This window comes from Gracilinanus agilis, chromosome 6, assembly GCF_016433145.1.
Source record: "Gracilinanus agilis isolate LMUSP501 chromosome 6, AgileGrace, whole genome shotgun sequence".
Classification (NCBI taxonomy): domain Eukaryota; kingdom Metazoa; phylum Chordata; class Mammalia; order Didelphimorphia; family Didelphidae; genus Gracilinanus; species Gracilinanus agilis.
In genome coordinates, this window is record NC_058135.1 from 280,638,611 (window position 1) to 280,658,954 (window position 20,344).

The following is a 20,344-nucleotide window of genomic DNA, read 5'->3' on the forward strand; positions in this document are numbered from 1 at the left end:
TGAGAAAGTACAGAGACTTCTGATTCAAGGGCAATTGGCAATTCAATTGCTTTTTTTTTTTCTTGTGAGAGTATTGGAAGATAGAACTTTTATATATTGTGATATTTTACTTCACTGTACCTTGAACCTCACCTACGTGATTAGTGTGTAAATAACTGGCCCCCAGACAAGGAGGCTGGACAGAGGAGGGAGGGGGGAATCTTACATTAGGATTCTATAAAAGGTTTGTTCTTGTTTCCCAGCATTTACATTTGCCATTAGGGCATCTTCCTACTTTCACAAAAGGAATAAAAACTATTATCTTTCTTCACTCTTGCTTTCTGACTCTGGTTTATTTTCATAAGTGGGAAATTTTGGGGTCGTTTATTTTAGTCCATTCACTAGGACCTTGAGAGATTAAGTGACTTGACTAGGGACACGCAGTCAGAGATAGGACTTGAACTCAGCTTTTTTTGACTCAAAGGGCAGTGTTATATTCACTAGGCCATACTTCATCTCTAGTGTTATTACCATTATCTCTCCAGAAAGCTTCATATAGATTTCTGTCCTAGAGATTATTCTCTTGTTTCTTGTTTTTAGTAACACAAAATTTCAAAGTGGGAAGGGGCCTCAGGGGTTATCCAGTCCAACTCATACCTAAACAAGAATCCTCTTGAGTGGGATAACAAGCATGAATTACTTACTTAGATAAGCAAATTGGAGTCAGAGAACAAGAGAGGAGGAAAGCAGCAGTTTTATTTCTTTCATGAAAAGAGAAAGATGCCCTAATGGCAAATGCAAATACTTGGGTAAAAAAACAGACCTTTTGTAGGATCCTAATTTAACTCCCCTCTCTCTCCTCTGTCCATCCCCCCCACCTCCCCTAGTCTTTGGGTCAAGACTTACAAGTTAATCAGGTAGGCTAGATTCAAAGTACTACCACAATAAATAAGAGAAGAGTTTAAAAAAAGTTACATGTAACATTTTTTATCATCCTTAGGAGATACAAAAAAGTAACTGAATTATTTATTGCCCTTGAATCAGGGTCTCTGTACTTTCCCAGGCTTGTCCTAGTGTGCTCCAGATAAATGTTCAACAAAAGGTAACAAACTACCCCTCCACATCTTCCTCTCAGCTGGGGTACCAAATGGGTGCTTCTGCCTCAAGAAAATGGGGTGCAAGCTGAATGTCATTCTGAGAATAACACATTTAATTCTTTTTTTAATGCCCCCCCTTTTTTTTTAACCCTTAACTTCTGTGTATTGGCTCCTTGGTGGAAGAGTGGTAAAGGTGGGCAATGGGGGTCAAGTGACTTGCCCAGGGTCACACAGCTGGGAAGTGGCTGAGGCCGGATTTGAACCTAGGACCTCCTGTCTCTAGTCCTGGCTCTCAATCCACTGAGCTACCCAGCTGCCCCCAATACATTTAATTCTGTCTTTCTTTGTAGCCTCTAGTTCTAAATTACTCTTCATGCTCCAATAGATTTCCTGAAACAAACACACTTTTCTTTTGTGAAATTTTGGAGTTTATGAGAGAAATACATTGATCTTTGATCTTGGAGGTGCTACTTTTGATGTCTCCATTCTTATAGTTGAAGATGGTATCTTTGAAGTCAAGTCCATGGCTGAGGTTTCTCCCCTGGGTTGGGAGGACTTTGGTAACCACATGGTCAATCATTTCATTGCTGAGATAAAGTGAAAGCAAAAGGACATCATTGAGAATAAGAGGGGTGTCTGCCATCTGCATATCTCTTGTGAACACACAAAGCACACTCTCTTTTCCACTACCCAGGCCAGTGCCGACACTGATTCCCTCTATGAAGATATCAACTTCTACACCTCTGTGACCCAGGCCCATTTGGAAGACCTGAGTTCTGATCTCTTCCATGCCATGCTAGACCTTGTGGGAAAAAGCCCAAAGAGCTACCAAGCTAGATAAATCACAGATTCAATTACACTTTATTTCCTTGATGAATTTTTCATTGTAAAAAGTGATACATGTCTTATGTCAGGAAATATGGAAATGTGTATTGCATGAAAGCACTAGTATAATTGATATCAGTTTATTTACCACCTGAGGGAGTGTGGGAGGGAGAAAGGAAGAGAATTTGAATTGCAAAATTTCAGAAAACAATTGCAAAATTGTTTTTACATGTAAATTAAAAAATAAATGAAAATCAAAAAAAGGACTTATAAAAATAAAAAGGAATGGATAAATCACAGACTCATGACATCATCTTAGCAAAGGGTTCCACTTGGATACCTCAAATCCAGAAATTTCTGCAGGACTTTTTATTTTACAAAGAGCTCAACAGGACCATCAATCCTCATGAGGTTATTGTCAATGGTGCAACTGTCTGGGTTATTTTATCTGTAGATAAATATGAGAATGTGAAGGACTTGCTGCTGTTGTGCCTCACTCCTCTTTCCCTTGGAATTGAAACTGCTGGTGGAGTTATGAAAGTTCTGACCAAATGCAGTACCTCCATCTTCAGAAAGAAAACACAGACCTTTCCCTGGTACTCAGACAACCAGTCTAGTATCCTTATTCAGGTTTATGAAGGTGAGAAAGTAATGACAAAAGATAATGGCCTGCTTGACAAAAGTCTGAGCTCATAGGAATCCCATGTTTCCCCAAGGGTTTTCCTCAGATTTGGTATTAATGCAAATGATATCCTCAATGTTTCTGCTGTGGAGAAGATCTCAGATATAACATCATCATCACCAATGAAAAAGGTCAACTGAGCAAAGGAGACATTTGGTGTATGGTCCAGAAGGCTAAGAAATACAAGGCTGAAGATGAGAACTCGAGAGACAAGGTGTCTTCCAAGAATTCTCTTGAATCTTATACTTTCTTTTTTTATTTCCCAAATCTCAGGTACTTTATTATTTATTTATTTATTTATTTATTTATTTGCTTATTTATTTATTTATTTTAAAACCCTCACCTTCCGTCTTGGAGTCAATACTGTGTATTGGCTCCAAGGCAGAAGAGTGGTAAGGGTAGGCAATGGGGGTTAAGTGACTTGCCCAGGGTCATACAGCTGGGAAGTGTCTGAGGTCAGATTTGAACCTAGGACCTCCCGGCTCTAGGCCTGGCTCTCAGTCCACTGAGCTACCCAGCTGCCCCCAACTTTATTTTTTTTAATATATTTTATTTTATAAATTATATGTAATCACAATTTCCCACTTAAGTTTTCTGAAGTTACATCATCCAAATTGTTTCCCTCTCTTCCCTCCCCCTTCCTGGAGTTGGTAAGCAATTCAATCTGCCTTATACATATATTATTATGGAAAAGATATTTTCATATTTTGCATTTTTGTAATAGAATAATCATATAAAGCCACAACCCTAAAATAAAAACCCAAATGAAGTAAAAAAATCATTCCTTTTGATAAGCATTTTGATTCTAAGAGTTCTTTCTATGGAGGTAAATAACATTCTTTGTCGTAAGTACCTCAGAATTGTCCTAGATTATTGTGTTGCTTCCTTAGGAGGATCAGGGGTTAAGTTCTGTTAGTCACATATTAGCTGTGTGCCCCATCACCAACCTCTCAAATCCCATCTCTGTAAGACTAAGGAGTTTCCACATTGGGTCTCCCCTGTACCAATGTTATCAGAAGCCTTCATCTTGCAAAACCAGTGTTAAGATCATTCTAAATGAATGATAATAAAGACTTAGGGAAGAATTATTTTTCAGGCAGACTTTCCCTTTTCATCAGGCTCTTCAGTGTGTGATCTCCTTATTCCTGAGGATACATTACGGGGACGAGTGTAACTTAGAAGACAGACAGAACATTGTCCAGGTGCCAAGAATGACAGCTTTGGGGTGCAGATATGCAGAGGCCAGTGCCGGAGAAGAGATCACAGCAGTTAGGTGAGAGGTGCTGCTGTTGAGGACCTTCACACCTCCTTTGGTGGAAGGTACTTTCAGGATAGACTCTGATAGAGCCATAAGACATGAAGATAATGAATAATGAAAACAATACAAAGAAAATGACCACCACCAATATTTGACTAATAAATGATCTGAGGCATCTCCTAGAAAAAATATTCGATAGTATTTGACCCTCAGAAATGGAAATGGACCCCAGCTGTTGTTTGAATTAGACTACTGAGCAGTCCAGCCACAGAGGCGCTAGCCACCATCTTCCCACAGATAGGCGGATGAATGATGGTAGAATATCTTTGTGGGCTGCAGATGGCCACATGTGGCTGTACACCATGATGGCCAGGAGGTGGCACTCAACACCTTCCATTCAAGTCATAGCAAAATACAGAATGGCCCAGGTAAGGAGGAAATGCTTTTTTTTTTTTTTTTTTTTTTTTTTTTTTTTTTTTTTTTCTCCCTGGAAGAAGTTGGAGAGCATTCTTGGGTTAATAGAGGAACAGTAGCAGATGTCTATGAAAGACAGGAAAATGAGGAAGAAGTACAAGGGAGAAGGAAGATGGGAGGCATTCCTGATGAGGATAATAAGGCTCAGTTTCCAGATCAAAGCCATGAGATAGATTCTGAGGAATATAGAAGAAAGGATAGCCTTCAGCTTGGGTGTCTGAGATTCTTTACTGAATGAACATGGTGATAGAAGTCTCATTTCTTCCTTCCCAGAATCGTTGCTATGATGAGGGCAAAATAAGAAGGCAGAAAATGATTAATTTCCTCAGTCCCCTAATAAGAAACATTATGTGACTTCTTCTTACCTCTATGATAAATTCAAACCCCTTAGCCTGGCATGTAAGTAGTCCACAATTTGAATCTCTTTCCAATCTTAATGCATATTAATTCTCCTTCTAATCACACTGATATACTAGTCAATTCCTCTAACAAAACACTCCATCCCCTTCCTCCATAACCTTATACATGGGCTTTTTTATGTGGCTTTGCTTAGGTCCAATGGAATGGGGAAATTTTCTTCTGGTTTTTGATTTCTAAAAACATGAGTGGTTGTTGACTAGTTTTACAATCAGGAGCCCATTGCCATTTATTTGGAACCAGAAGAGGCTTTAGGTTTTCTCAAAGTCTAACCTTTAAAAAATGGAAGAAACCGAGTCCTGGAGAGTGATTTGCCTGAGATTGTACAGAATGCTGGAAGATATTGACTCTCAATAACAAATACTGGAAAAAGCACTAGTCTGAGACTCAGTGTAGCAATCCAGGTATACATTAATTGTGATATTATTTTAAGAAGTATTCAAAAACTTAACTCTTATACTGCTAATGATTGATCTCTGCAATCCTGAGTCAAATTGAATGTTGACCTTGCCAAATCCCTAGCCCTTCTCTAAGGCTACACCCCAGAAGAGAGTCAGTTATCTCAGTCTCCTTACTTTTCCTTCAATGATCAATTAACATAGGTATCAAACATCAGTAGATGCCTTAGGCCATATCCACCCTGGATCCTGATCTTAGCTCTACTTATTGTTTTAGGTTTTGGCAGTTTGCATTTTATGATGATTACCTCATAATGTTAATGTATCAGGCCACCAGCCTCTCCCCTTCCCCCCATACTGTTGTAACCCCAATAAAAGTGACAAGACATCAGTTGGCAAGAGAGCTCTTGACCATCAGAGCTCCTAACCAATAAGCTCTTGACCATCAGAGCTTACTCGCTGTCTGTCTACCTTATGCCAAAACTTTCTGTGTCTGCGTGTCTTTATTCTCGCCTTATATTCTCTTTCCATTAATCCTTAACCCGTAACCCATTTTCACTCAGTCCTTGGTTCCCCTTTCTGAGTGTCCAACCCACTAGGAATCTTCGTGGAGTCGGTGGACAGCTTCACTCAGTATACTTGGTTTGTAAGCCAAGCTTTTCTAATAGTTACTGTGTGACTCAAGGGGAATTCCTTGATCAGTTTCCCAAACTTTAAAATGAGAAACCTAGACAAAATGTTTTCTAATGCCTTTTCTGTCTCTAAGATCCCATATTCCAGGTTACATGGCTCTTTTCACATCTTATATCTAGTGTATGAACGTCTTTTCTCAATCTAACTTTCTATGTTCTGAGGCCCTCTGCAGTTCTGACATTCTGTATTTGGAGATTTTTTTGTAGTTCTGTGGTTGTTAATATTCTTGACTATAAAATAGAGTTTCTTGCCTCCATGACTAGAAAGAAATGGATCGAGTGCCCTCCAGTGCCTACATGAGGAACACGTTCACTCTGATGACATTAGCAAAGGAATATTTTATTCCAACAATGAAACACTTCTGGAAATGACAACTAATAGGCCCATTGGCCAGAATTCTGTGCATTCCTATGGTGTCTGTACTAGCACTCTTCTTTGTTTCTAATTACCTTTGGGTCGCCTAAGAATTTGCTTCAGCATGATGTTTTTAATTACCTTGCAATATACTCCAACAATCTGTCTATTGGTTTTGGGAACTCTTTCAAAGGAAGAGCCTGATGGCCACTTGGATAAAAGTAGGCAGTGGTGTTCCACCATATTGCTCACATTATTTACTTGACATCGTATGGATTCCTTTCTTCCCTATTTTGGAACAATGAGGTTTAGAGCTGGAAGGTAAATCAAAGTCATTGAATAAACTACAAGCTCCTTTAGGGCCAGCACTGTTTCATATTTATACTTCTAGCATCTAGCATAATGCCTGCACAGAGTAGGTATTTGAAACTAGTTGACTGATCCATTCATTTGGTAGATGATGAAACTGAGGTTCCAACAGGTGAGACATTTCTTCTAGGTCATAGGAACAAAGATATGAAGCTAGAAAATTGTTTAGTGTCCATCTCATCCAACTTCACCAGGTTATAAGATTAAAATTAATACCAAACACTCCAAGAATTATATTTTATACTTTATTAATAATCACTTGAAGTAGAAGGAATAAAAAGGAAATAGAAGTAAAAAAAACCTAATTATCTAACAAAATTAAAACCATGTGAACAAGTTCTCCTGCCTCCCACCTCACCTCACCTATTACTGAAAGTGAGAGAGACAGAGAGAGAGGGCTACACCAAACATACCCTCCATACATCAGCACGTAACATGAGAAGGAGAGTGGGGTGCTGGGAATTGGAGTTCTAGGGTACACAAGGGTACAGATAAGAAACTGAGGCAATGAAAAGGAAACTGACTTCCTTAAGGTCATAGAACTAAGAAGTACCAAAGACAATATTCAGTCTTGAGTATCCTGACTCCAAATCCATTGATCTTTCCACCATATATCATTTCCTTCCTGATCACTCTTTTTGGCAAGGGTTATATTTTCTCTCATCAGACTTATCCCATAACTGTCCATCTCTCCATAAAGGTATTTAAGCAAATTATTTGTTTATTTACTTTCCTCAACATCAACTGCCTCTCCTGGGAATTTTTACAGTTTGGGAAAATCCCTTGGAGAGAACCTCTAAAGAATATTTTGGAGGAAAATTCAGGTATTCTTGAAGGCCCTCTGAGAATTTTCTCACTTAGCTTCTCTTTCTTAGATCTCTGGGATGGAAGAGCAGATCCAAGGCATAACCTGGAAAAGGACCCAGGGTTTCATGGATTCCAATGTCAGTGATGCTTCCTCCTCAGCCTGAAAGTTGTTCTCCTTCTGACCCACTATAGAGACTTTTTTAAAAATCAGGAATACCAATCCACGTGATTGCCCAAGGGAATGAGACAAATGGGGAATGAGATGAAGCAGAATTGGAGTATGTATTTTTAAATTTTTCCATTAATTTCCAGAATGAATATGGGATTGCAAAAAGTTCCCAAAGATTAAGAAATCAAAGGGATTTAGAGATCAATTAGTCCACAGCTATCTTTTTATATGTCAGCAGAGGCCAAGATGACTTCAGAAAATTCTCTAAGACCTCACATAGGGGAACTATAGAAGCTGGATTTGAACTTCAGTCTTCTGATCCCAAATCCAGAATTATTTGTCATTGTCACTGATTGAACTCAAGGGTTTAGTAGCCTTGTACTACTGGTAACATATTCACCATTTGTTTAATTTTCTCCACTGCAGGGAGATGAGTGAGTAAGGGTTTTGTCATTGTGGAGTTAAGGAGGAATGCTTCCATGACCATTCTGCTCAAATATCTCATTATGGAATGGAGATGACCTTGAATTATCAAGGGCTATACTAGCAAAAAGTCAACTCTGACCAGTCCTATCAAGTTGGGGAGGCTTTTAGGCCAGTCTCAGTGATGGAGTATGTGTTTGACTAAATGGTGAGTCTCATTAAGTAAGTATTGGCCAATAATATGCTTATTTCCCTCCTTACCATAAAAGTATTATTTTCTTAGATACAGAGATTCCAATCTGTATCAATAAAGGAAATAGCTCTATGAAGGAAATAAAAGATTCTAAATATAATGAAATATTAAGAAATGTGCTTATAATACACTACATATTGCTTACATATAATTAATTATATATAAGCATCAGTGGACTGCCAGAGCATGCTATGAATAGTGTAATATAGAAAATAATGCTGCCATATTTTATTGGGGCAACCTGTCAGTTGCCCTGGTTGGAATGTTGACCGTGACATGAGCTGGCATGTTGGACCCAGGGTATATAAAGGCCTGGAGACCCAAAGCTGAGATTCTTTCCCTACTTCACTTCTCACCTTTCCTTCTACCCCTTGGGGTGGGATCTGGGTGGATCAAGGGAGGTGGAATGTGGGATATCTTAGTTTCCTAGGCCAGGCAGGGTTAAAGATCATTGCTAACCAAATAGGAACATCAATCCGATATACCAATTATTCCTTATCAAGAGATTGCTTTATATTTACCATCAAGAGATCATTTTATTTCTGTCCCAGGGCTGGTCCCTTGGGAGAGCTAAAGATCATAGCAAGGAGTTTATCAACATCCTGAACTTAGATCTAGAAGGCAATAATAAACTAGCTTCATAGTTTTCCTAACCCACTCTCCAATCCCTTTTCCCAAACCAATTTATTCAATAAATCCTTAGGTTAATTTAAGAACTAGTGTATCCTACCTTCATCTTAGATCTGAATAGTGACTGCTTTTCAAGATTCTAAGAGAGAGACAGAGTAACTCCATTAACTGTTTAGACAGGAAGCACCATACTTCCCTTCTTGTATAATCTCACTACCAACCAATAGGAGTTACTTCCTCAGCCAGGTCAGAGGCTGAAGGAAAATCATCTTAAAAGGGTTTAGTCCTTACCAAGGGAAATTACACCAATCCCTTGGCTGACTTAAGTGCTGGGTATTTGACATTCCTACATTCAATACCTCCAGTCTACAGCTCGTGACTAGTCCATATTAGTTTCCTGACTGCTTTACAGCTTTCCAGTCACCATTACAGATTTAGTCATAAACCCTCATTACATAAATCTCATTGCTAAAGGCAAATGGAAAAGAAAATCCTATTGGCTCAAATGTATTTGAGAATCACTTCTCTCTATGAGAGTTCCTATCACATTTGTTATTGGGAATACATCCTTCATTCAAAATAGTTGGCATTCACTTATATAATGACTTACTATGTGCAAAATTCTTCATTAAAATGACTACACGAGGTAGCTACTATATGTATTAGATCAATGTTCAAAAGCCAGCTGTAGATGCTAGCTGTAAGACCCTGGACAAGTCACTTCACCTTGTCTATTTCCTCAGCTGTAATATGGTAATGATAATAGCACTTTCCTTACAGGTTATTGTGAGAATCAAATGAGATAATATTTGTAAAGTACTTAGTGCAGTACCTGTCACAGTACGTGTTTTATAGATTGCCCTACTAAAAGTGAGAAAACTGAATTCAATAAAGGTTTAGTGACTTGGCCATCAGAACATGGCTTTTAAGTTTCGCAGAAAGGATTTGAACTGAGGACTTCCAGATCTCCTATCTCCATATCTTACTGATTTATCCTGGACCTCTGACAAATTTCGCAATTGACTGGAAAAATTCCAACAACTTGCAAAATAAATAAACATTTCATCCATGAGTAAATGGGGAAGAAAAAGGAATAATGTATTCTGAAATACAAAGAAATTGATTCTGCAACCCCAAATGACATATCTTAAAGACCTGAAACTAGCCATCAATGAAAAAAGACAGACATTCAACCAGAGAGGCATGTGAATCATCCCTGCACTCTATCTCTTCCACAGAGATTATCTAAGTATTCGTATTGCAAGCATACTAAAGAACAACACAAGAAAGGCAAGTATGTATATTTATCAAAAACATACTAAATAATGAAGCAAAGTGTCATATTTGTAGTTTTTCTTGGAAAAAAAGAGAAAGTCATACAAGATGAAGGAAAGAAGAAAGTAGGATCATCCAGGAACAAAAAGGACCAATGGGGCTAAGAATTTTAGGGGAACATAAAGAACCAGGAAAAGGAAAACTTGAAGAGTTGAATGTTCTATGGATTAAGTCTTTTGATCCCTTTAAGTGAGTTAATATCATTTATGGGAGGGAATAACAGAATAAAAAGTTTTAGTAATTGGAATAGAGGAGATAAGACATTGAAGGAAAAGAGTTATGTACCCTTATGACATCAACAGATGAAAAGTGAAGTGAAATTTATTATTCCTTCCATATATATGTTTGAGAGTGGAAACAAAAAAGGATATAGGGCTATAGGCTATGGAAGGGATGATTTGGGTGTAGGTATTAATGGGGGAAAGGTATTTCTTTAGAAGGGAAAAATAAAGGATTTCAATAATGAATAGTCTCATGGGAGAAGAGGTAAACATATTCAGTATCAGATAGGAATCTTATAATGGGTTTTATCTTAAGGGAATTTGCACATTTGGAGATTATCTTCTCTTAAACAAGGAAAGAGAAAAAAGTGACTCTTTAGCACAGTAGGCAGTTTTGTAAACTGAAGGTCCTGAGTTTGATCCCCAAGAGGAGGATGTGATACAATGGGAAAAAGCTTCTGGAGACAAAAAAAGAGTCACTCAGTTTGGGCTTGGCCCTGATGGGAATGATCATTCCCACTCAAGCTCAAATAATATCTTTTGTTATCCTGAGACTTAGATTCCACATCGACAATAGAAATAAGAACAAAATCTATTAGCATAAGGGAAATTGATAAAGCTGAAGTTATAATTATGTTGTCAAATAAAAACAAAAGCATGTCATTTTAAGAGTTCTAAAAAAGGAAAAGTGCATTATACTTAAAAAGAAAGTAGCAATGAATCAATATTAGTATTAAATATATTTGCTCTAAAATATTCAAATTTATAAAAGAAAAGTTAATTCAAATTCAAAAGGACAATAACAGTAACAATAATTATGAAATTTTAACATTTCTCTCTGATAGGTGTCAATGTGGAATCTGGAAGACCCAAAACTTGTAGCCTAGAAAGATTTAATGAACCCCAGTTTACTTAGCCTAAAGATGAAAGTTCTAGGTTTGATCTTGTCACATGAAGTTCTTTCCTGAGGGTTCAGGGTCCATGCCATCTCTGTACAATGCCCATGTCATAAGAATTTAAAGTACAATTAATATCCATGCTCCATAAATTATTCATAAAAATTGAGAAGAAAAATTATCTATCCAATTCCTTTTATAAATGAGTATGGACATGACATGTTAAGCAGGAAATTATAGCCAATTAAGAAAAATATTGACTTCAAAACATTTAATAAAATTCTAAAAAAAGACATCAAAAATATGTCCCAAAATTATTCACTCTGATTAAGTTGGATTTATACCAACAATGAAAGTATCATTCATTCAACATGAGGAAAATAATAATCACATAAAAACAAAATCATCCCAAACATAATTAAATCAATGTATGAATAAAAGGCATTTGGCAAAGTTGAGATTTATTTCTGCTTAAAATTACACAAATTATAAGCCTATTGAGGCTGCTAGGTGTTATATTGTACTGAGCACTAAACTTGATATCAATAAGACTCATTTTAAATCCAGCCTCTGATACTTACTTGCCATGTGACCCTGGCCAAGTTACTTCTTTTATGTAGTCCCATACCTCAAGAATTTTATGTTCTAATGGAAAAGACTTCTTTTTGACTTGGTTTCCTAATCTCCTAAAAGGAGAGTAACAATAATAATACCTATCTCTCAAGGTTATTGTGATAATATTTGTTTATAATATACAATACAAATATTCAGATAATGTTTGTAAGGCACATTCCATAGACCTTAAAGTTCTATATAAATGTTAATTATTATTGTTATATAAAGATTATTAAAACTGTATATATATCTTATTGTGATTTTTTATTTTCATATCACCTACATTTCACCCTATTTATCTCTGCCTATTCCTTCCCTGAGAACCATCCCCTATAGAATAGAAGGGGGAAAAGGGAAACAAAAAACAATTAAAAGGTGAAAAAGGCCTATTAGATATATTATTCTATACATATGCACTTCTGCTTCTGCAAAGAAGCATCTCTTTATATTTCTTCTTTGGGACAAAGCATGTTATTTTCTCTTAAAAATCCATCCTATCATTAGCAAATAGAGATAGAAAACCAGATCAGGCAACTTCCACAATTTTGTTTATGGCATATATTCTTGTTGTGGATTTTTATGGTCAGATTTTGGGAAGTCTATGAATTTAGATGGGGAAATATAAATACTTGTTTTCGTTAATCTCTAACTGAAATTTAGCATTTCTGTCAAGTATCAATGTGGGGAAAAAAAAAACACATCATTTTAAGGAGTGTATAGACTTCATCAGATTGCCAAAGTGAACCAAAGTGCAATTTGGCAAAGACAAAAGATGAAAACAATAATGGTAGAAAGTCACGCATGGTAATGCACTATTGGTACAGCTGGGAGTTGGTCCAGAGAAATTCATGACCTTTGACCCAGAAATCCTACTATGAGGAATAGGTTCCAAGAGGTCAAAGATAGAACAAAAGATCAAAATATTCATTGAAATACCTTTTTTTTTTTTTTTGCTTTCTTTTTAGTAGCAAAGAATTAGTAATAATATAGAAGCTGTAATAGGTAGAGGCTGTAAAAGTTTAAAAGCAGATTTGTGTAAGCATGTTAGAGAAAGCCTTTGCTGGAGGTCATGGACATTCTGAATAGAATGCAGGGGGTAGGAAGAGAGAGCTGAGTAAACTGCTGTGCTATGAGGGGTTCAGAGCAGAAGTGCAATCTGCAGTCTCCTTTTGACCTGGGATCTTGGAGAGTGGTGAAGGTTGAAAAGGCAGAAGACCTCAATCCTGCAAGTCATCTCTGTGTAGGGAAGTGGCCTGTGATCTGGTGGACAGTTTTATAGACATCTCTCCCTACCTGGTTACTTTGGATCATCGGCTGTGGAGGAGTTGGTTCCTGGCATCCTGATAACATCTCTGGAACAGTTGTGAGACTCCAAATTCAAGCCCTCTTCCTCAGGTCCTTAGCCAAGCTGTCAAAACCTGGCAGAAGCCAGGTTGGATAAGGATCTTGCCCCTTTTGACTTCAGTAGTGGGTAGTTAGTCATAGCTTCACCTAACCCCCTTTCCAATCCCCTCATATTATAATTAAACTGTTTCCCTGTGTGGTTTTAAGTACTTTAAAGTCCTCATTGTGTGTATTTAATACTCTTAAGTTATTTTAGGCTGGGTGGGGCTGGGTGAGTCAGACTTAACTGCCATTTCTGTCAACGGTCATTCCCCTTATAGTTAAACCTGGTTCCCTGGCTTGAAAAGTCTTACCCATTGTTCTTTCCTGTCTCCTATCCACCCCACTGAGCCCACAAATAATATTTAAATTAATTCACCTGGTTTTCCCCATAATAAAGCCCATTGATTGAGGAATGACTGAACAAGGTACACAGTGGAATGTTGTCATACCATAAGAAATTATGAGTATGTAGAATTAAGAGAATCATGGAATAACCTATGAACTGATGCAGAGTGAAGTAGCATAATGTCTTACATGAGGACTAGAATAATGTAAAACAAGAGCTTATATAGCCTCTCTTACAGAGACTTTATATTTTATTACTGTTTCTTTAAGAGAGACTGAGGGGGCAGCTGGGTAGCTCAGTGGATAGAGATTAAAGTAAATTGGATGCTTGGTGGTATAGGGTTTTAGATAGTTGTTAGGACCAGTTATCAGAAGTAACATAGGTTTGAGAAGGCCAACAAGAGGAATCTAGCAAGATACCCAACTGACATAAAACAGAGTTTATTAAAAATAAGGGAAGGAAAGGAGGGGGATTAAGATAATCTGACTAAATGATGTAACTAAATCTCCCACCAAAATCTAGTAGTTGTCTCCTTGAAGTTGTATCTGCTCTAACAGTACACTCTCTCTACCTAAAAGTCCCAGCTCCTACAATACCTCACTAACCAAAATTTCCCCCTTAGATGGTAACTAGAATAGGAAAAGGTTAGCAGATAAACAGGATTAAGATTCAAAGGGAGAGTATCTCACTGACAGTTGGCTTCAACAGTTCTGTGAGAGTCTCTGTAGATCAGGAGTAACTGGATACACAAACAGGAACACAGTTGAACCAGAAGGACAGCCACAAAGAAAGGGAGAAATGGTCAAACCCATTCAGTCCACCTGAGGAGTTCAGACACACACTCTCAACCATTTCCAGAGAGATCAACTGTCCTCAGGAGTGTCTCACACTGACACTCTCCTAGAGTTCTGGAATCTTCCCTGTCTCTTCTTTGGCAACAGTTCCTACTTTTCCTCATTTCCTTATAAGAGTCTATGAGAGACCAGAGCACCAGGGGTTACTAACCTACTATCTATGAACTTTTTGTTTTTATAAATTGATTATCATGTTTCAATATAATTGGCTTCCTTTTTAATTCCTTGTGTTTTGTATTATACAAATAAAACATGATTCTGAGAAGAATCTCTGGACTTCATCAGACTATTCCAGGAATCCATGACACAGAAAAAATTTAAGAACAACTCAGGAACTCATGCCTACTCTATTTCAAAGTAAAGGGACTCCAAGAAATGAACTATTTATTATTGAGGCTAATTACTGGTAAAGTTTCACAATACTTTCAGATCCAACTACACTGACCTCGTTGTTGTTTCATTGCCATGACACTCCATCTGCTGTGGTTTCTATGTCTTTGAATTGATCATCTCCATAACTGGGAAGTCCTTCCTAATCTTTGCCTCTTAGTTTTCCTAGCTCCTTTCAAGTCTTAGTTTAAGCATCATCTTCAGTTGAAGGCCTTTTCTATTTTCTTGAGTCTTAAAACGTGAAATTAATCCTCATCACCTCTTTTTGTATTTTCGATATATCTGGTTAATTGCAGGCTGTCTATCCATTAGAATATGAACTCTTTGAGGGCATGGAATTTTCTTATCTTTTTTCCCCCTGTGTCATCAGCTTTTTGTACGCAGGTTTGCTTAAAATTATTTTAGATTGATTTATTCTATATGCCTTAGAGTTGGATTAAGGAAAACACTTCTAAACATACACGAATATATATGGCTCAATATCACACATTTACCAATCATTTCAAGGCTAGCTGGATAGCTCAGTGAATTGAGAACCAAGCCTAGAGATGGGGGATGGAGTTCGATCTATGTTCTGATTTGTCCTCAGATACTTCCTAGCTGTATGACCCTGGACAAGTCACTTAATCCCCATTGCCTAGTTCTTGCTACTCTTCTGCCTTGGAACTAATACACAGTTTTGATTCTAAGATGGAAGGTAAGGGCTTAAAAAGAAGTCATTTCCCCATTGACAAGATGGCTTTATCTCCTCTCATTATTTTAGGTATAATGTCCAAGGATTATTATCTTTTTATTGCCAAAAGTTAAGAATCCCCAACACTACACTTTCCAGCATAATAATTATTCATAAATATTAATAGATGAAATTTAATCAGTTTTTAGAAAGAGATATCTATTACAGTGATAAAGTTTGTACAAAAACAATCTACAACAAATCTGTGACACACATTTCAACAATTATTTAGAAAGTTCAAGGAAGTATGGTTTCAAACTTAGACGTATGTGTGGCAAAGAGGTAAGAAATCCTGAAAGTTGTTTTGCTAGTCTTCAAGATGGGCTTTTCTTAGGTATACGGTTCTTAGTAGAGTCTTTAACTTTAGTTCTGTCTACCTTTGGCTCTTGAAACCAATATTTCAATGAGATTTTCTGGAGATAATGCTACGGTGACACTGGGAAGATGGCAGGTCCAGAATGTTTGGTGTAGAGGATGAGAAATTGTCCTGTGTCTCAGGATAACCTGGATTTAAGTTCTGCCTATGAGAAACTAACTGCATGCATGATCATTAGCCTTTTGCTTAAGTTCTCAGTGCCCTTAAGCAATGCTCTGAGTATACCCTAGAAATAATTTTCCATCTACATCAGTGAAGGGAATAAAACACAAGTTCCTTTTACTAATTTAATTGCAGGAATCTAGTCCCATATTAATAATAAGATTTATTAACTAATTATAACAAAGATAACTAGAAGCATTATTATTAGGGAGAATTTTCCCTCTTCATGAGCCTCTTCAGGGCATCTTTGATTTCTTTATTCCTGAGGCTGTAGATCAGGGGGTTCAGCATGGGGATGAGGATGGCATAGAAGACAGACAACACCTTGTCCAGGTGTTGAGAATGACCAGAATTGGGACTCAAGTACACACAAAAGGAAGTCCCAAAGAAGAGAATAACAGCAGTCAGATGGGAGGCACAAGTGTTGAAGGCCTTTGCCCTTCCCTTGGCTGAGGGCATTTTCAGGATAGTGACTGTGATGTACACATAGGACATGATGATAAAGAGAAATGAGAACAATGCAATGCAAAGTGCTACCAAAAACACCATTATTTGATTGATGAAAGGGTTAGAGCAGGACAGGGCTATGATCTGAGGTAAATCACAGAAAAAGTGATTAATTATGTTTGGTCCACAGAAATGGAGATGGAAACCAGCTGTTGTTTGGACTAAGCTACCAAGGCACCCAGTTACATAGGCCCCAGCCACCAACTTTGCACAGATTGGCAGATGCATGATGGTGGAATACCTCAGTGGGCTATAGATGGCCACGTAACGGTCATATGCCATGATCGCCAAGAGACAACACTCGACCAATGCCATCCAGGCAGCAAAGAAAAACTGAGCAGCACAGGCCAAGAAGGAAATTAATTTTTCTTCCAGGAAGAAGTCAGAGAGCATTCTTGGGGTAATAGAGGAAGAGTAGCAAATGTCTACAAAAGACAGAAAACTAAGGAAGAAATACATAGGGGAATGAAGATGAGAGTCACTCCTGATAAGGATAATGAGGCCCAAGTTCCAAGTCAAAGCCATGACATAGATTCCCAGGAATAGAACAAAGAAGAGAACCTGCATCTCTGGTTGGTCTGAGATTCCTTGGAGGATGAATACTATTATAGAAGTTTCATTTCTTTCCACATCCATTGATCTGCTGAGAGAAAAATGAGACAAGAAAAGTTTTGTAACTTCTTATTCTAAAATCTTCAGTGGTTCCAATTTAACTCAATTAAAATACAAAATTCTTGGCCTGGCATTTGAAGTCCTCCACAATCAAGATCTCAAACTTTTCACATGAAATTTATATTGGTTCCTTTCATTCTCTGTTACCATTAAATTGAGTTGTAGCATTCCTACTTACATGATAGTCTATACTCTACTGCCATGTCTTTGAATACACTTCTGGATATTAGAATCTCTACCTTCCTTCAAAGCACAACTCTCCACCTGCACAGGGTATTTTTTTCACATTCCTCCTATTTCCCCATTACTCTTTATCATACCATTGAATGTTCCTTGTCAAGATTGACCTTTAATTACACTCACCAGCCACTGCCATTCTCACTATACCACTGAATGAAGTTGATAAAAGTGACGAAAGCATGATGATTGGGTCCACCATAAATTTGCATTGCATTACATTAATTTTGGCTTCAATGGGGCCTACTTAATCAGATCAGCTTCCCCTTCATGGGTAGTACCTTTTCTGAACTTTTAATTCCTCTTAGAATCTTCTGTGATCCTTCTTTCCCTTATTCTGTCACCTGAGAATCTTAAATCATATTTCACTGAAAAAAATGAGGCTATTTGCCAAGAGTTCCTTCTTCTGTCTTCCTTCTCCTCATCTAATATTTCTTACATATATTACCCCACTTTCTCCTAAATCCAGAACTCATATAATCAGATGGTCTTTCTTCTTGCCAAGACAAACACCTCTACTTGCCCAAGTCCCATCTCATCTTCTCCAGCAGAGACTCCCTTCTTTCATCTCCACTCTCCATAATCCTTCATGTCTTCCTATATGCTTATTTTTTCCTCTACTGCCTATAAACATGCAATTTCCTCCCTTATCCTCAAAAATATTTTGACATATCTTATATCATCTTCCTTTTATGGTAAAATTGCTTGGAAAGACTTTCTCCAGTCAGAACTTCCTCTTCATTTCCTCTCATTTTCTTAGGTCTCTGCAATTTGGCTTCTGACCTCACCATTCATTGCTCTTCCAAAATTGCAAGGATCTTCTCTCACTTAGATTTAATATTTATTTCCAACAGTCTTTTCTTTCTAAAATTTGAGTTCCAAATCCTTATTCACCCTCTCATCCTCCCTCATCCACTGAGAAGGCAAGTAAAATATCTATCATCTATGTAAAATTGTCCCAAACATATTTCCATATTAGCCATATCACCAAAAAAATAGAAAAAAGAAAGCAAGAAGCATATCTTTTAATTTGTAATCAAAGTTCATTAATTCTCTCTCTGAAGGTGGATAGTATTTTTTCACCATAAGCCTTTTGGAATTTTCTCAGGTCATTGTATTGATCAGAGCACCCAAGTCTTTCACAGATGATAATCATACAAAACTGCTGATACTATACACAATGATCTCCTGGTTCTTCTCACTTCAATTTGCATCAGTTCACAAAGATCTTGTCACATTTTATTTTTTTCTGAATCATCCCCTTCATCATGATCTAATGCTCTTTTCTAAGTCCTTATCCTTCTTGACCTCTCTGCAACCTGTGGCACTGTCAACCAACCTCTTCTCCTTGAAATTCTTTTCTCTCTAATTTTTTGTCATACTGCTCTTGCCTAGTAATCTTCCCATCTTTCTCACTGATCCTACTTGATCTCCTTTGTTGAATATTCATTCAGGTTATGTCCTTTAGCCAGGAGTTTCCCATAAGGTACTGTCATGGGACTTCTCATCTGTCTTTATTCTCTTTCATTTTGATGATCTCATCAGCTATCATGGATTCGGTTATCATCTCTATGCAGATAATTCTCAGCTCTATTTATCAAGCCCTAATTTCTTTTCTGATCTCTAATATCATATTTCCAAATGCCTACAGTATTGGATGTCATAGATATTTTAAATTCAGCTCTATCCAAAACTGAACTCATTATCTTTTTCTCAAAACCCTCCATTCTACCTAACTTTCCTGTTCTTTTCAAGAGTATTCAGCCTCCACCCAAACTCATAACCCAGATGGCATTCTCAATTCACCACCTTCTAACACTCCCAATAAGTTGTCAAGCCTTTTCAACTCTAAGTTGATAACATCTTTCATGTACTCCTCTCTCTCTCCTTGCTCTGCCACCACTCTAATCCAGGCCCTCATCACCTCATCCCTCTGTTTGTAAGGTTGAGATTTGTGCAAGGGGGATGGGACCAAAGTAGCCAGAGAAGGAAGTTGCTGACAGTTGCTAACAATTGAGACCAGAAAGGATTCTGGGAATTTTTTAAAGGAGAAGTAGGAGGAGAGGTCTTCTGGTGGAGGACTAGGAAGAAAGAGGAGGTGGACATCCCAGCTTGGATCCAGTCCTGAGGGCTTCCTGAGGATCTACTTTTGGAAACTGAAACCCTGATTCCCTGATCAAAGCCATTCCATAGCAACTCACCTATCAAGACTTCAACAGTTGAGTGAGAAAAATTTTTGGACTCCATTTTGGGAGCAATTTCTTAGTCTCCTTCACCCATTACCCAACCTTGCTGAGAGACCCTTTCCAGTCAAACTTACAATTATAGAAAAGGATAGAAATAGAAAATGTAAATAGAAACAGAGGGAGAAGAGGGCACCCCAATATCCCTCTGCCCTTTACCCCTTTCCCCAATATCTGATTTGAGAATAATAAAACCATTCATCAGTCAGATAGCATTCCAGAGTGCCTGAGAGACAACAAGGGAGAGGGGAACCACAGCTTGGTCTGGTTGCCTCCATCTTGAAGCCAGACCACCAGCTGTGAAACAGACTGATTGGGGGGAGGTTTGTGTGAACCCTGTCCTTATTCAGGATTGGATTGGGGTACCAAATTCCTCCTCTTATAGGGAAGCCTCAACCCTGACTCCTGAGGGGCAGCATGACCAACCAGGTCACCCAGTTTTGGGGTGACACCAACTTAAAGTCTCCTAGTGTATGTTTGGCCCCAGGGGAGTGCTGGAAAATAGACTCACCACATAAACTTTCTCTATCTCCTTTCTATTGA

The 20,344-nt window shown here is 37.8% G+C and overlaps 1 protein-coding gene and 1 pseudogene across 1 annotated transcript; one reads left to right on the forward strand and one right to left on the reverse strand.

Annotated features, from left to right (window-relative positions):
* The first annotated feature begins 689 nt into the window (after window positions 1–689).
* Window positions 690–7,517, forward strand: LOC123252721 (annotated as a pseudogene).
* Window positions 7,518–16,346: 8,829 nt separating this feature from the next.
* Window positions 16,347–17,288, reverse strand: LOC123252110 (olfactory receptor 5A1-like). Its single transcript, XM_044681486.1, has one exon. The coding sequence runs from the start codon at window positions 17,283–17,285 to the stop codon at window positions 16,347–16,349; it is 939 nt and encodes a 312-aa protein (XP_044537421.1). The 5' UTR covers window positions 17,286–17,288.
* Between the last annotated feature and the right edge of the window lie 3,056 nt (window positions 17,289–20,344).

Excerpts from the sequence above, each read along its gene's own strand:
- LOC123252110 (XM_044681486.1), bottom strand. The coding sequence starts at position 17,285 with ATGGATGTGGAAAGAAATGAAACTTCTATAATAGTATTCATCCTCCAA.